The sequence below is a fragment of the Schistocerca serialis genome, chromosome 6, assembly GCF_023864345.2.
Source record: "Schistocerca serialis cubense isolate TAMUIC-IGC-003099 chromosome 6, iqSchSeri2.2, whole genome shotgun sequence".
In the NCBI taxonomy this organism is placed as follows: Eukaryota; Metazoa; Arthropoda; class Insecta; order Orthoptera; family Acrididae; genus Schistocerca; species Schistocerca serialis.
The window spans coordinates 228,405,665-228,423,061 of record NC_064643.1 but is presented as its reverse complement, the minus strand read 5'-3'; the positions used below and the strand labels follow the sequence as shown (position 1 = coordinate 228,423,061).

Genomic DNA, 17,397 nt, shown 5'->3' with positions numbered 1-17,397 from the left:
ACGCAGACATACAGGGTCACGTGCATGCCAGCAAGTACAACAACAACCAGATATACTTCAAAGGGTGCATCATTCCTTATTCTGGAGGGCAGAGGATTGCATTGTCATGAATGGACACCATGTTGAACACTTCCCATAAACACATGTTTATTACTGACAGTATGCATTTCTGGGCCCATGTTCATTGGACTTATTTCAGAGAGTATGCATTTCCAGATCCATGTTTATTGGATTTATTTTTCTTTTTTCTATGAGTACTACCACCTCTCAAAGTATTTGTCACTTTTTTAAACACCCCATATACATATACATACATACAGTTTTCTCAATGCGTTTGAGAAATACGGCAATACTTGTCATAGTCCTTTGTTTGTGTTCATTGGCTTTTTGTTATATTTCCCATATCTAAAATAATTTCAGTGTTTCTGTATAGACTCTTACTATTATTTAAGTGTCCACCTGCCTAGCTGTGTGGTACCATGCTTGTCTCCCATGCAAGTGGGCAAGGGTTCGATTCCTGGTCGGGTTGTAAATTTTCTCCGATCAGGGACTAGGTGTTGTGCTGTCCTCATCACCATTTCATCCTCATCACCAGCATTCAAGTGGTCCAATGTGGTGTCGAATGAAATAAGACTTGCACTTGGCGGTCAAACTTCCATGAATAGGGGCCTCCCGGCCAACGATGCCATACGCTCATTTCCATTATTTATGAGATGAGATGGATAACCTCATTCAGCAATGATATTCAATAGCATTTCTCTATTCACATTATCAAATGGTTTCTTAAAAGCCACAAAAGTAAGTTGGGTTCTCTGTTGAACACTCATCTCTTTTTTATAACTTGTTGCACAGTGAAAACATTGTCATTAGTTGATCATCCTTTTCTAAAACTTGATAGTTCTTCAGATATCAGCTTTCCCATGATACTTTTGTCTCATATTCAGGATTTTGGCATATAACATGTAGGCTTAATGCAGGAGGCTTATACCTCAACAGTTACTAAATTTATTTTTATCACCCCTTTTAAAGATAGTTATTACTTTGGCTCTCAGTCAGTCTTTTGATACCTTCTTATACCTCAAACATTGATTAAATATGTGAAGAAGTCTTTGATGTAGAAATAATCACCATATTTCCACAGTTCCATATCAATATCATCTAAATCACTGGCTTTCCTGTTTTTTGCAGCACTTAGAGCTTCCATCAGTTCTCTCCAATATCATCCACACCTTATGTGTCAATCACTTCAGGTAATGTCTGAATTAAAGTATCATCATACCACAACCTTTTATAATGAATTCCGTATCCATTCTCTCCTATATTAACACACACATGGTCATTTTCTTGTCTTTTCATTGATTTCATCACTTTATAAGCAACAGTCAGTCTGCTCTGCAGAGCTGATAAAGCATTCCTATGATTCTAAATGCACTTTCTGAGTTATGTATTTTGCATTATCTCTCTTCTATTTATATTTTCCATTAGTGCAATTATTCATGTATGTCTTGAAAGCTTCTTATTTTCTTTAATTGCTGTTTACATCTCTGCCATCCAAATCTTTTCTCCTCTGTGTTTCCTGTATTTTCCTTTCTTTCCCAGAACCTCATTAGTTATGCTCAACACAGCTGCTTTTAAGTTTTTCCATTTTTGTTCTTAGTCTTCTACCACTTCTAAATTTGCTAATGTTTTTGTCATCCACTTTTGTTAGAAATCTCTTATGCTACTATTTTCCAAAAGAAAAACTTTAAGAACTTGTTCTCCCTTTTGATCCCTAACCAGTTTTCTCTATTTTGCATAGATGTGGATTACTGATCCCAATAAGTGATCTGGTCCAGTATCCACTCCTTGATAAACTCTAGTCTCTCTAACCTGTCCAGCAAATCCGTCATTTCTTCTTCTTATTATTATTTCTTATAGGCCAACTAAGGACAATGACATTCAACTACTGTGTTTGGAGTGGGCTTTGTTATTTGCCCAGTATATATCGTCAACACTTAGTTATTTCAGTATTGGTAATCAATTAGTTTGCATTTATTTATCCTTGATATTTAATGTGGATATTTTTTTACTTTGTAATTATAATGAAACAAATTTACAAGCTAAAAACTAATAGCTGATCCCGCTTGTCATTTATGATGATGGAGCATGATGATCCGTAGCAAATGTTCAGTTCTCTATAATACACAAATAAGTATGTACTGTGTATGCATGAGTTTTATTTTTCTCTCTTTACCTTCATAGAGATGGAGCTCCAGGAAGCTCAATGGTCACAAATAAATTTTCTGTTGACTGGGACACATATCTGTCTGGCAACAGAAGCTATATCATAGCCTACATTGATGGTCGAGGATCTGGAAATAAAGGAAGTGATATGCTGTATGAAATTTATAAGAACCTTGGAAATAAGGAAGTAATTGATCAGATATATGTGGTAAGGTAAATAAATGTTTATAATTTATCTTTCTTGCTTCAAAAATAATATATCTTAAAATTTTGAACTTCTGTAGATATAATTTCTTCTAGCATGATCTGATTTTGTTTCACAAAATATTTTGCATAGTTATTCTACAAGAATGTACCATCTATTTGAACAAAAGTTTTGCACACTGTTGCAAAGTAATTAATATTTTAAGTGAGTAGGGATCCAATGTCTGACTGACAATCTACATTTTGGTTATCTTGGGTTTCCAAACAAGAAGAGAATACAAGCTTTCGAACTATGGTGCTTTAGAAGAATGTCAAAGATCAGATGGGAAGACTGATTAACTGAGGGGGTACTGAATCAAAAAGAGGACAAAAAGAAACTGATGGCACAGCTTAAGAAGGGATGGGTTGACAGGGCACATCTTGAGGAATTGTCAATTTGTTAATGGACGGAAGTGTGTGGGGGTAAAAATTGTAAAGGGACACTAATGCTTGAATACATTAAGCAGGTTCAAATAAATGTAAGATGCATTAGTTATGCAGAGATGAAGAGGCTCACACAAGAATGGCAGAGAGAGCTGCATCAAACCAGTCTTTGGACTGAAGGCCACAACAACAACAACAACAACAACAACAACAGGGTTTCCATTTTCTCAATACACATTTCCACAAATGTGGTATCTTTTCCAGATATGACAATCACATATTCTGTGAACAAAAAAATCTATCTTTGGTGCAAAATGAAGCTGTTCTTCAAATTATCAACTTACTTCTCAAAGAGTTTAACAGCTTAATGAACAATGAATACCTTTTCTAAAGAAATCTTTGTCAGTTTCAGTTGGAGCACTCTTTCTACTCTATTGAGCTGGTTTTGCATGACAACCTAACAAAGACAGGACAGTTTTTTTATGGGAAGAAAAGGTGTTGGTATGGCTCTCTTCCAAAAATGGGATGGATGAGGACACAATAACTTCTTTATTAGTTCATTCTACTTAGCTCCACCATGTAACAGTAAAAAGTGGCTGCAGACAGGCATGAGAATGAACACAAAGAAGTCTTTAATTAATCCATCCAAATTCATACATTCATTCAAATGCATTTCTGCCTTCATGCAATCTTCTGGCATTGTAGCAGCAGGTGTAGCAATGGCTAGAGGCACAGGGATGCAAGCTCGTTATAGAGCGGTATGGTGACTTGGTGTGCTGACTCGATAGCAACAGTGCAGACACCAGGTGTGGCTCTGCTATGACACAGCACAATGCACCCAGCAGCATCTTCTGTCTTCTACTCTGTGGTAGGCAGCAGCATCGCACCGATGGCATTGTCTAGAGACAAAGTCTGAACAGACAGCTGTAAAGCAGGGGTGCATGGCTGGTGGCTGGCTGATCTGAGCAAACAGGTAGAGATCCATGGATCATGGTCAAGCAGCCAGTAGAGTTTCAGTGAAGGCTCCAGGGCTGCATCAATACACTCCTAGCCACAACTGACACATGACATGCACCATGTGCTGATTATGACATACTCAGGTGGACCAGGATTTAAGGGCCTCTACTCAGCACGGACTTTGCAGAAGAGTGGAGTTTGTGTGTCACTGGAGAAAATTCGGGAACAGGGTCAGTGACTGGCATCCATTTCCTGTCAGGTGTTATAGCAAGAATAAACATGATTTATGGAACATAGTACTTTACAGATCCAATGTTAGATACAATGAAGTATAGGTTGCGTGTAGCACTGAAAACATTGAATGGAAAACAGCAATACAGATTACAGAATAGGCTAAGCACTCATATGTGATCACTTGAATAATACTGCTTCTTTGGCAGCTCACCAGAGGATGCCATGGGGCTGACCCAGGTGGCCTCTATAAATGGGCCTGTGAACTGTATGGACATGCGATCTCTGAAATTGAGCATGTTATGAGTGAAGGTACAGCATCAGGTATTGGTGTGTCAAACTGCAAAACCTTCCTGGAGGCTGATCAATGTCCAAGGCCATCAGCAAGTGGAAATGTGATGAAGGAAACAAGCACACAGTGAGGGCGTACTTCTATCAGCAGGACGTTGGCCATGGCTGCTGGCCTTCCAAATACGATACTTGCACTGGCTGTGGGTTAAGCTGTTACACAACTCATTGCCTCTCTTTTTTTTTATTTATTTATTTATTTTTTTTAAAAAAAAATCTGCCCTCATATTTTGCTGAAATGCAGATGCTGGTTTATTTACAATTATTTACACTTCACATTTCCTCCTCTGCTCATTGTCTCACTTTGTTATTTGTCCTGTTGACTGTTACAAATAATACTGCACAATGATAAATACCCTACATATATCCACATTGCTGTTGCATGTAATGAAACTGCTCAGACTGTTAAGAAACTGTGTGGGCAGCATAGCTGGACTGACAAGGCCCATGGCATATAAAAAAGCATGCCTTATTGTGAATAAAATTAAGGTACCATAGTTTAACTGTCTGTTAACAGACCTTTTGATGAGATTCAAGATTGTATTATGTAACATAAACTGCAGAAAGCAACTGCAAGCTCAGCTCTTATTATCTAATATTTTGCTTCACATTACAGGTTACTATAAAGCATTATATGTTTACCATGTCTGCATTTAGCTGTCTTATTTATGTTCCTTGTTTCTTACTACATTAAAAGGTGCACAGCTTTTTCACATTTTTAAGAACTTCAAACACTTTTGAGTATCAAAAAGCATGTTCAGCAGAAACCTCTCCATGGTTGAAACTTTCTCCAGTACATAAAGTCAAATGAGTTTAGTATGATCTGGCTCTGCTTACAGATTAGTCCACATGTTTTATTATTTCTACGGAACATGTTGACAACTATTCATACAAAACTACTTCAAAAACGTGGTTCATGTAATGTAATGTAATGAAACTATTCTCACCTAAGTCACATTAAATCAAGTTATATCTTTTATGCTCTTTTAGTAATTATCAAGGCAGGTGCTGTTATATAAACTGTGTTCTTAATCTCAAGTAGTCTGAAACTTCTTGGCAGGATAAAACTGATTGCTGGATGGGACTTGAACCTGGTACATTTGTCTCTCACAGAAGTGCTCTGCCAACTGATCATCCAAGCACTGCTCATGACCCATTGCCTATCTAGTGCGACTAGTGCCCCTGGAAGAAAGTGTTAGTCCTGTTAGGTATGCATGACAACACACAGAAATTTTGAAAGGTAGAATATGAGATGCTGGTGGAAGTAAAGTTGTGAAAGGAGGTGGAAATGGAAATGAGCGTTTGGCGTCATTGGCCGGGAGGCCCCTCGCGGGGCAGGTCCGGCCGCCACATCGCAGGTCTTATTACATTCGGCGCCACATTGGGCGACCTGCACGCCGGATGGGGATGAAATGATGATGAACACAACACAACACCCAGTCCCTGAGCGGAGAAAATCTCCGACCCAGCCGGGAATCGAACCCGGGCCCAGAGGACGGCAATCCGTCACGCTGACCACTCAGCTACTGGGGCGGACGTGAAAGGAGGTCATGAATAGTGCTTGGAGAGCTCAGTCAGTAGTGTTGAAAGCCAAAGGTCCCAGGTATGAGTTCAGTCTAGCACACAATTTTAACCTTCCAGGAAGCTTCAAATCAGTGCACATACCAATGCAGAGTAAAAATTCATCAGGAAATGAGGAGCATGCTTAAAACACCTGAAGACATGCTAATTTACATTTTCTCTGGATCCCTAAATAATTATTGATGAATACTTGGACACTGAAGGAAAAATTGAGTGCAAAATTACTAGTTCCTCTATTCGCTCACAACAAAATTGTGTAATTTTTTATTGTGAATATGGTATTTTAGGTTATGCAGAATTAATGCACTCACACTAATAGATTTTGTTGTATCTTTAAACTTCCCCATTATTGTTTAAAGTAATTTCACATGAAATAACTAAAAACATATACTGATATACAATATTTTTCCATTACAGATACCTACAAAGTCAATATAAATTCATTGACAGAAGAAGAATTGCTATATGGGGACAAAACTATGGAGGATATGTTACTGCAATGGCATTAATGAAGGATCATCAAAATATTTTTAAGTGTGGAATATCTGTGGCTCCTATCACAGATTGGATGCACTATGGTAAGTATTCACATTACTGAAGATCAAGATGAAGTACAATCTGTTAAGTCATATGCAAAAAAGCGTGTTACTGAGTGAGTTGGTGCAGTGGTTAGCATACTGGACTCATATTCAGGAGGATGATGGTTCAAACCCACATCCAGCCATCCAGATTCAGGTTTTTCATGGTTTCCCTAAATAACTCCATACAAATGCTGGAATAGTTCCTTTGAAATGGCATCACTGGTTTCCTTCTCCATCCTTGAGACAGTCAGAACTAGTGGTCCTTCTCTAATTATCTTGATATTGAAGGGACATTAAACTCAATCTTCCAATCTTCCTTCTAAAAAGCACATTCTGGAGACCTTGAAATATTTAATGACAACATGATTCTTTTAGGAGTTCTCACTCAAATTCAGTCAGAATTTCTGTAATGCTGTTATACAAACCAAATAAATCATCAAATATTGTGCAGTTCTTATTAAACTTTCTCAGTGTGTCGAAACTGAAATAGGATGCAATGTGACAATATTAGAGAAGGAAAGTTACTACTCACCATACAGCGGAGATGCTGAGTTGCGATAGGCACAACAAAAAGATTCACACAATTATAGCTCTCGGCCATGGATACCAGACACATGAACTAATTCAAAAATGTTACATACGAGGATCTAGGAAGCTGCTTCCTTTATAATGTATCATAATGACCAATCTCCAGTGTACCTTATTGTAAACTGAACTCTGGCCTTTGTCCTTCTCATTATAAGATTCGAACGACCATTCTGCACGTCACTCTGATGGCTGCATCATAATACTCACACAACATCACTGATTCTAGTTACTAGTGACTGATACTTAAACACATTATTTACTATTTTCTTGTAATTAAAGAGGGTTGCAAGTTAATGAGCTACTGATTAATGTGCAGATCCTCTGTAAGTCACAAATTCTCTAGAGAGACTGCATTTCTATAAATGAGAGTAAACAATCTTAGAAAGTGGCGGCATTATCAAAAATGTCATTTAGGTGTATTGTAAAAGGCAGCAGTCTTCTTAGGCGTCTTTAAGTAACACTTTTGCTTCTAATGACAAATCTCTGCTCAAAATAATATACCAGGTTCTTAAATTTTTTCATGTTGCATGAAATTGAATTTTAATTGACAAAACACAGTCAAATTCATACAATTGAATGATTCAGATGGTTTGTACATGGTCCCTTGGTTTCAGGTCTCTGCAGACAGAGTAGCCGTTTAAGATTAAGGAAAGTACAAGGGTCACTCCAAAAGAAATGCACACTATTTTTGTAAAAATACAGTTTTCATTTTGCATGTGCGAAAGTTTTACAGTGTGTAAATACATCCTTCCCACTTGTTTTCAAACTTTGTTCAACCTGTTCCCGTGAGTGGCGCCAACACAGCATGTCTTCAAGATGGCTGCTACACTTGACATTCATCAGAAGCAACATGCTGTCATAGAATTCCTGTGCTGTGAAAATGAGACAGTGGGAAACATCCACAAGAGGTTGAAAAAGGTGTATGGAGATGCTACTGTCGATCACAGTACAGTTAGTCGGTGGGCAAACAGGTTACGTGATTGAAAGCAGGCACGGCAATATTGAGGATTGTCCTCGCAGCGGCAGGCCTCATACTGCACACACTCGAGACAGGGTGTAGAGAGTTAACGAATTGGTGACTGCTGATAGATGCATCACAGTGAATGAACTGTCATGCTATGTTGGGATGGGGGAAGGAATGTGTGCAGAATACTGAAAGTGTTGGTGTTAAAAAAGGTTTGTGCCAGGTGGGTTCCCAGGACGTTGACAGTGGCTCACAAAGAAACAAGAAAAACGGTATGCAGTGAACTTTTGGAACAGTACAAGAATGGTGGAGATGAATTTGTTGGAAGAATTGTGACAGGTGATGAAACATGGCTCCATCATTTTTCACCAAAGACGAAGAGGCAATCAGTGGAGTGGCATCATGCAAATTCACTCAAGAAAAAAAAAAAAATTCAAAACCACATCTTCTGCTGGAAAAGTTACGGCTAAGGTGTTTTCGATTCCGAAGGACTCTTGATTGTGGACATCATGCAAAGTGGAACCCCCATAAATTCTGATGCATGTGAGACGACACTGAAGAAACTTCAAGCTCTACTGAGTCGTGTTCGACCACATTGGCAAAAGCAGGATGTTTTGCTGTTGCACGACAATTCACGGCCACATGTCAGTCAAAAAACCGTGGAAGCAATCACAAAACTCAGATGGACAACACTGAAACACCTGCCTTACAGTCCTGACCTGGCTCCATGTGACTATCAACACTTTGGGAAAATGAAAGACTCTCTTTGTTGAACAAGGTTTGAAGATGATGACTCCCTTGTCCACGTTGCCAAACAGTGGCTCCAACAAGTTGGTCTAGAATTTTACCGTGCAGGTATAGAGGCGCTGGTTCCAAGATGGCGTAAGGCAGTTGAGAGGGAAGGAAATTATGTGGAGAAATGAAAATATCGTTCCTAAAGGATGTATCTACATACTCTAAAACTTTCAAACATGTAGAATGAAAGATGGATTTAAAAAAATAAATAGTGTGCATTTCTTTTGGAGTGACCCTGGTATATTCAGTCATAAAATGTATTCTACAACTCAGTTACAAAATAATGCCCAGACAATGTGTCTGTCATTCTGCACATCAATCCTATTATTCATCTCAAAAATAGAAATTATTTACAGTCTCTTAGTCTTATAAGTTACTTTCATAGCGAACAATGTGGGATAAATAGCATAGAGGAGGCACTATCAGACAGGCAACAGGCACAAATGAGGGTCCTTTTGTGTGTGTGTGTGTGTGTGTGTGTGTGTGTGTGTGTGTGTGTGTTACACACATGTTTGTGTGTGTGTGTGGGGGGGGGGGGGGGGGTTTCTAATGAAGGACTTAGTTTGATAGCTAATAACATCAAGCAATCTTCTTTCAATGTTCTTGTTTGCCACTCAGTACATACCCTATGTGCGAATAGCAATCTGCCTCAATTCCTATTGCAGTAATCCATCCCAGCTTTTCCACTGCTTGTGATGATAGCAAGTACAAGTGGAGCCGTTCTGCTCCATAGTGGGAACAAAATTCAGAAAGGTAGTAGTCAGTACTGGTCTAAGGTGAGGGAGGCACACATATGTGACAAGGTAGTTATCTGAACAGGTGCACAGTCTGCAATCCAATGAATGCAGTTGCGAGGAGGAAGAGAAAGATGGATATACATAACTGTATGGTATAAAATACTTCACTGTAGGATTCTCAGCAATGTTTGTGCAATTTTTGCATTCTACTCATTTAAGTATTCTGACTTAAACAGAGGAACTAACAAAAGTAATTGACCAAATAAGAGTCCAAGCATTCAACAGCAGTTTATCATGTATCTGTGTTACAAGGATAAAGTGTTTTAAGCATACTCATATATTCCAGTTATAGTATAAGTTATTTGCCCTAGTCCATTGCTTCTTTTTTCTTTTCCTACAACTGTTAATCTTTCATCTCTGCCTGATATGGTTTCTTTCTTTTTTTAAGTATATTTATAGATTTACTCATTCATTCTTGTTTTTGTACTTGATCTGTGGCTTATTTATATCTATATTCTGCCTTTCAGTTGTCTTCATATAGCACTTTATCAGCCACCATGAAATCCTATTTTCAGTTATGAGAAACTATATTTGCTATGTTATAGGGTTTATATCTCTGGTTTTTCTCTTGTGTTATGGTTCTGAGTGATGTGTCATTTACTCTAGTATATTTACATTATTTTTTCTTTCTTCTGTTGCCTACTTTGGCTTGCAGTTCATTATGTTGTCTAAATTTCTTTTGGATGTTTAAAAACACACATTTCTCTGACATGCATTGATTTAATTAACTAGTGAAATGCAGTTCCCAAGATTACAAAATGACAAAAACTTTTTTTTTAGATTAATTAAAAAATCTTACTAAACAACAGGAATTCATTTTCAGATTCCATATATACTGAACGTTTTATGGGACATCCAAAGAACGAAGAAGTGAGTCATTATGTAGACTCTGGTTTAGCCAACAAAGTTGAGAATTTGCGGTACAAAAGATTTTTGTTAATTCATGGAACATTAAATGATGTTGTGCATTATGAACAATCCATGATGTTGCTCAGAGCTCTGCAGCAGAATGACATACAATTCCAACAGCAAGTGAGTTGTACATGTTAAGCATACATACAGCTATTGCATTACATTGGTAACACCACAGGTGTGGTGAGCATGCACATCATTATCTGTTTTAAAGATATGAAAATTATTATTGACAAATGAAACAGTCTTTAGAATGTATACGCATAATTTGTGTAATATTCCCAGTTCTTGGAAGATTGGCTTGGTAGGTGTATATGGTGGCAATCTTGTCATGAATTAGACAATTCATTTTTTGATTGACAAATATTTTCTTGTGTTTAGAGCCACAGAATGGGATGCCAAGAGGGATGAATGAGATAACTAAAGCAATGTACGCATTTTCAATAGTAGTCATGTTACATCTTCGACTGAGAACTCTAAACGCATAGCACAGGTCACTCATTTTGCACAGATTTATCTCTTTGAATATTACATTACAGTGTGTTGTCCATCCACAGCCCAATAAATGTAGTCTCACTGACCTGTTTAGTAACTTTCCTGTCTATGACCATGACAAATTATCTGTGATGTTTACTAAAATATATTTTTTGAATGGTGTATGAGTGTCTCTAAGAGTTCAAGAAAAATAAAGAAATTTACAACTTTTATGCAAACTTTCTTTTACAGCAATTGTGCGAAGATAAAACAAGAAATTAGAATTACATATTAATACCTTCAGCAGTTGACGGTCGTTGATATGTATCTATGGGGACAGGTGAAAATGTGTGCCACGACCAGGACTCGAACCCGGGATCTCTTGCTTACATGGCAGATGCTCTATCCATCTGAGCCACCGAGGGCACAGAGGATAGTGCGACCGCAGGGACTACCTTGCGCACGTTTCCCACGAGACCCACATTCTCACCTTATAGATCCACACACTACATTCATAATGTCCCTACCCAGCACACTCATTACTCATGAAGACATTCTTACCAAGTCCCGTAAGAGTTCGGGTAATATGTGCGCATCTGCACAGAAGAGGAAGGAATGTCATGGCCGGTATTTCCAGAAATATATACTTATATGGATTTGGTGTCTGTTCTTTTGGATATGTCTGAAAGAACAGACACCATATCCATATAAGTATATAGTTCTGCCAATACCGGCCATGATCTTCCTTCCTCTTCTGTGTGGATGCACACACATTACCCAAACTCTTACGGGACTTGGTAAGAATGTCTTCCACAAGTAATGAGTGTGTTGGGTAGGGACACTACGAATGTAGTGTGTGGACCTATAAGGTGAGAATGTGGGTCTCGCAAGAAGCGTGCACGAGACCGTCCCTGCAGTCGCATTATCCTCTGTGCCCTCAGTGGCTCAGATGGATAGAGCGTCTGCCATGTAAGTAGGAGATCCCAGGTTCGAGTCCCAGTTGGGCACACATTTTCACCTGCCCCCTGTTGATATCTATCAATGCCTGTCAGCAACTGAAATATTTCACTAATTAACTTTCTTTTACAGCAACTGCATAAATATATAACAAGAAATATTTCACTAACAAATTACCAGAAACCAATAACTCTTCTACATTTTTCTTACTGTTATCATCATCGCTTAATGAAGCCCTTTTACTCTTTACTCTGACATATCATTATTGCTCTGCTACTATCTATCCGAATCCCACTCCAACTACTGCCGGGTCTGGGTGATGATGATTCCTCTCCATTTGGCTCGGTCCTCCCACCACTTTTCTTCCTCCACTTGCTGCCAGGTCACACCTCTCCTTTCTACAGATATTCTCACTCCCATTTTCTACCGTGTTCTTGGGCGCCCTCTAGGTCTTTTCCCATCCATCTTTAGTTTTTCCATAATTTTGGGGAGTCTCTGCCCATGCATCCTCTTAACATGCCCATACCATCTTAATCTCTTTCTTTCAATTTCTTCTCTCATACTTTCTTGTTTAAGGTCCTTTCTAGTCTCTAAATTCCTTACTCTGTCCATTCTTGTTTTTCCCTTAACTGCTCTGAGAAATTTCATTTCCCCTGCTTGTAGGCTGCTCCAGTCCCTTTCTGTCATTGTCCATGTTTCTCCACCATAGGTGACAATAGGGATGTAATAATTCTTATACATGAGGAGTTTTGCTCTTTCTGAAACTTCATTATTCCAAATCAGGTGTTTTATTGTTTGGTAGAAATTGCCTCCCTTCTGTAACCTCCTATTAATTTCGTTAGTTATTCTTCCTGCTCTGCTACTGTATAATTTTATTCTCTTTTTTTGGTGTTAATGCACCTCCTACCAGATTAGTAGCAATTCTTAACTTGAAATCTCATTTGCTGTTTTCCTAATTTATTTATAGTTCTGTTGAGGTCAGGACATGACTCCAGGGCGGCAAAGAACTCAGTCGTTCACATGTCAGAAGGTGGTATTGCTTCCTTGCTGGGACATGGGTTGCAGAGGTGGTGATGGCTAGAACTGCTTGGGGAGTCATTACTGAAACATTCCTGTTTACAATAGTCTTTATTTACTTCAGTACAGACACAGGATTACAGCAGGTGGGAGATTGTTGCCACTCAATCACATTGGTGACTGCCGGGTCACTGAACACCATACTCAACAACAGTCAACTTGGAAACAGCACAGCACATACTTGTGGTGTTGGGCAGTGGCACCAGGGAAACAGCTCTGAAGTTTGTCAGATGCTGCTTGCAGCAGCCCGTCTAAGTTTTGGTCACCATGTACCACATCGGGATGGAAAGTGTTCAAACTGTAGCATCAAACCTGACTGAAGATGAAGACATATGCCTGCACTGGGCAGTGATCAGTGATGATGAAAGCCTTCAGGCACTGCTCTATGGCAACAGAGACTGGGGTATCCCACAGCCCAGGCTTGACCATGTGAGCCACTAGGGCAAAGAACTCAGTCATTCACATGTCAGAAGGTGGTGCTGCTTCCTTGCTGGGAAGCCTGTCAGCAGAAGGAGACCCAGCAGTGTGAAGGGACTGAGTCATCTGTACACAGTCTCCTGCTCAGGCGGCCACCCACTCCTACTAGAAACAAAATCCTTGGTATGTGACTAGGTACTTCATCTTGTTCCACAGTCGTCTCCTAGAATTCAGCAGCTGAAAGAGACAGAAGTGTCTGGCATAGCTTACCCACCTCAATATGGCCATGCACAGAGAACGTTGGCAAGGGGGTCTGGTTTGGGGGATGTTTATGAGAGTCTGCTGGCCAGCACTACTTCAACAGAAGCACCCCTGCACCAGAAGAGATAATGAACTGTAACAGCGAGGTATCACCATTGGGCAATGATGACTTCATTTGTTCTGCTTTCCTTGTTCAGTCAATTCCTGAAGGAGCCTAGTCACATCTCTAGTATCACTCAATTTCACCCTTCAGGGGTGCTGGCTAGCTTCCTCCACTTCATCCGTTTTCTGAATATGCATTCATTTGCCCTCAGTATAACTTATTGTGAAATGGTGTCTCAGCTTCAGGCTGATGCTCACTTGCCTCTGTATTACATCGTATTTCTGAGTGTTGCAAGAGCTGTTCATTGTAACCGACGGAGTCATGGTGCAACACTTCTCTTTCCTCATGAAATTCAGTCCAGATTTGGACCAGTTTATGTTTCTGGATACAAATATCTTAACACACATTTTACAAATCTGTACTATTATATAAAGAAAAGATGTCTTCAATGTTGTCACCACAAATTTCAAAAAGCACTTGACCAACATGCTTCAAATTTTTTCACGATACTCTAATGAACAATTGGATGGACCTAGACTATATATTTGAAATATATGTTACATATAAATATATACAATATAAATAGATAGATAAAAAATCTACTCACCTAGCAGTGGCACGGGGACACACACACAGAAGGATTTAACTATTACAAGCTTTCAGAGCCAGTGGCTCCTTCTTCTGAGAGAGGAGTTGGAGGGGAAAGAAGAGGGGTGAAGGAAAAGGACTCAAGAGTTTTAGGGAAAGGGGTACAGTTCAGAAAAGTCACCCAGAACCCTGGGTCAGGGTAGACTTACCGGACAGGATGAGAAGGAAAGACTGATTGATAATCTCCTGCAGAGACATACAATCAACAGGCTTCAGGCCCCCAGATAAGTTCCAGCAACTAATGAAGCCTGTGAAAGATGATGTAGACTTCTGAACACCTGGAATATACAAAATACCATGTGGATGTGGGCAGTTTTATGTCTGTCAGACTGTCCACAGCACTGAACAGTGCCACATAGAACACGAAAGGTGTTTCTGCCTATGCTATTCTAAAAAAATCAGGTGGAACCAACATATACTAGAAAACAGAACTGAATTGGATTCTATGAGACTTCTATTATTAAATGGACCAACAGCTTCTGGGATAGCGTAATAAATGAAGCAATAAAGATCAAAATATCAGAGAACACCCACAATAAACATAGTGGGCTGCAGTTGAGTATCTATGATATGGTTTAGTTAGCAGAAAGCTAAAACTCACCTTGCCGTCTGCTTAAATTCCTTAGCTTGTTGTGAGCTTTAGTAGTCACGTACTGTATGCCCGAATTTAAATATGCTTAATCTCATGTTAGTAAATTGTCGAAGTGTCTGTAGCAAGATCCCCGAGTTACTCTCCGAAATAAACAATAGCAATGCCAATATTGTATTAGGTACTGAAAGCTGGTTGAAACCGGACATAAAAAGCAGTGAAATTTTGAACTCAGTTTGGACAATGTTTAAGAAGGATAGGACTGATGCTATGGTAGGTGGTGTGTTCATTGCAGTTGAAAGCTGTTTAAACGCAGTTGAGATTGATACTTGGTTGGATTGTGAAATAGTCTGGATAAAGCTGTCAATCAGACAAGGATTGACCATTGCATTAGGATGATTTTACAGACCACCAGCATCTGCAACATACATCGCAGAGCGTTTCAGGGAAAGTCTTGAGTACACAGGAATAAATATCCAAATTATCCATTAGTTATAGGTGGAGACTTTAATCTGGCGTCCATTGACTGGGAAAATTACACATTTATCACAGGGCACAGAAGCAAAGATTTGTGCAAAGTTATTCTAGGAGCGCTCTCAACATACAACCTTCAGCAATTAGTTAGAAAACCAACTCGAGATGGGAACACATTAGATATCTTGGTGACTAACAGACCTGATCTTTTTGAGGAAGTTAATCTACCAAAGAAGCAGTGTAGAGTTTTCTTGTTTGGTAAAGCAAATAGAAGTGTCATTAATGAATATCTTCATAGTCAGCTCCAAGCATTCACCACGGGATACAAAGATATTGAGCATCATTGATCAGAATTTAAAGGTATTGTCCACCATGTGCTAGAGAAGTAGATCCTAGCAAAAATATAGGGGAGGGAAAGGATCCACCTTGGTACAACAAACATATTAGGAAGTTGCTGAGAAAGCAGAGAATTTTGCACAGTCATTTTAAACATAGTCACTGCCCCACTGAAAAACAGAAATTATGCAAAATGAAAGCAGCTGTCAGAAGGACAATGAGAAATTCTTTTAATGGATTTGAAAGCAATATTTTATCTGCAGATTCTAAAAATAACCCCAAAAAATTTTGGTCGTACATAGAATCTATGAAAGCTACAAATAATTCAATACCTTCTCTTGCTGATAGTACAGGTAATGTAACTGATGACGATAAACAGAAGGCCAAAATTCTAAACCTAGCTTTCAAAAACTTGTTTGCGGTAGAGGACTGCAGCACCATTCCGCCTTTCAATTGTCGAACAAATGTAAGGATGGCTGACATAGTGTTTAGTGTATCTGGGATTGTAAAACAGTTAAAATCCTCAAATGCCAGAAAGGCATCTGGCCCAGACAGTAGCCCCGTAAGATTATATGTTGACTATGCTACAAATATAGCACCATTCTTATCCATTATCTATCAGAGGTAATTGGAACAGCAGGAAGTTCCACGGGACTGGAAGATGGCCCAGGTCGCAGCAATCTATAAAAAGCTTAGAAAATCAGGTGCACAAAATTACCAGCCAATTTCACTGACATCGATTTGTTGTAGAATCATGGAACATATTTTGTGTTCAGACATAATGACCTTTCTAGACTCTGAGAAGCTCATCTGCAGAAACTAGCATGGTTTTAGGAAACATTGGTCATGCGAGACACAGCTGGCCCTCTTTGTGCATGATATACAACAGCCTCTAGATACCGGTTCCTAGGCTAGTGCCATATTTCTCGACTTTCGAAAGGCGTTCAACTCAGTTCCGCACTGTCGCTTGCTCCAAAAAGTGTGTGCTTATGGTCTATCCGATGACATATGTGGTTGGATAGAAAGTTTTATAACAGATAGGGAGCAGTATGTCATCCTGAATGGGGTGACTTCAACAGAAACAACCATAACTTCAGGTGTGCCCCAGGGCAACGTAATAGGTACGCTGCTTTTAACAATTTGCATAAATGATCTGGTTGATGGTATTGACAACGGCATTAGACTGTTTCAGGTTAGCCTCGATTTAGAGGCTGTTGCACACAGCGACTGTTATATTGACTTGTAAATAATAGATTTCAGCTGTCAGTCGTGTTAGTTCATCCAGTCTTCGAGTATTGTTCTTCTGTATGGGACCCTTACCACTTGGGTCTGATTCAAGAGATTGAGAGGGTCCAAAGAAGAGCGCCAAGATTCGTGACTGGTACATTTAGCCATTTGCGAGCGCATTACAAATCTCATAGAAAGTTTGAAGAGGGACACACTTGCAGATAGACAGC

General features: G+C 39.2%; 1 protein-coding gene across 2 annotated transcripts in view; it reads left to right on the top strand.

Moving 5' to 3' along the window:
* Positions 1-17,397, top strand: part of LOC126483803 (venom dipeptidyl peptidase 4-like) — a 185,928-nt gene that overhangs the window by 159,161 nt on the left and 9,370 nt on the right. For both annotated transcript variants that reach the window (XM_050106984.1, XM_050106983.1), the window contains exons 14-16: positions 2,242-2,436; positions 6,385-6,545; positions 10,516-10,724. In XM_050106984.1, coding sequence (XP_049962941.1) covers positions 2,242-2,436; positions 6,385-6,545; positions 10,516-10,724 — 565 coding nt within the window. The remainder of the gene's footprint in view (positions 1-2,241; positions 2,437-6,384; positions 6,546-10,515; positions 10,725-17,397) is intronic.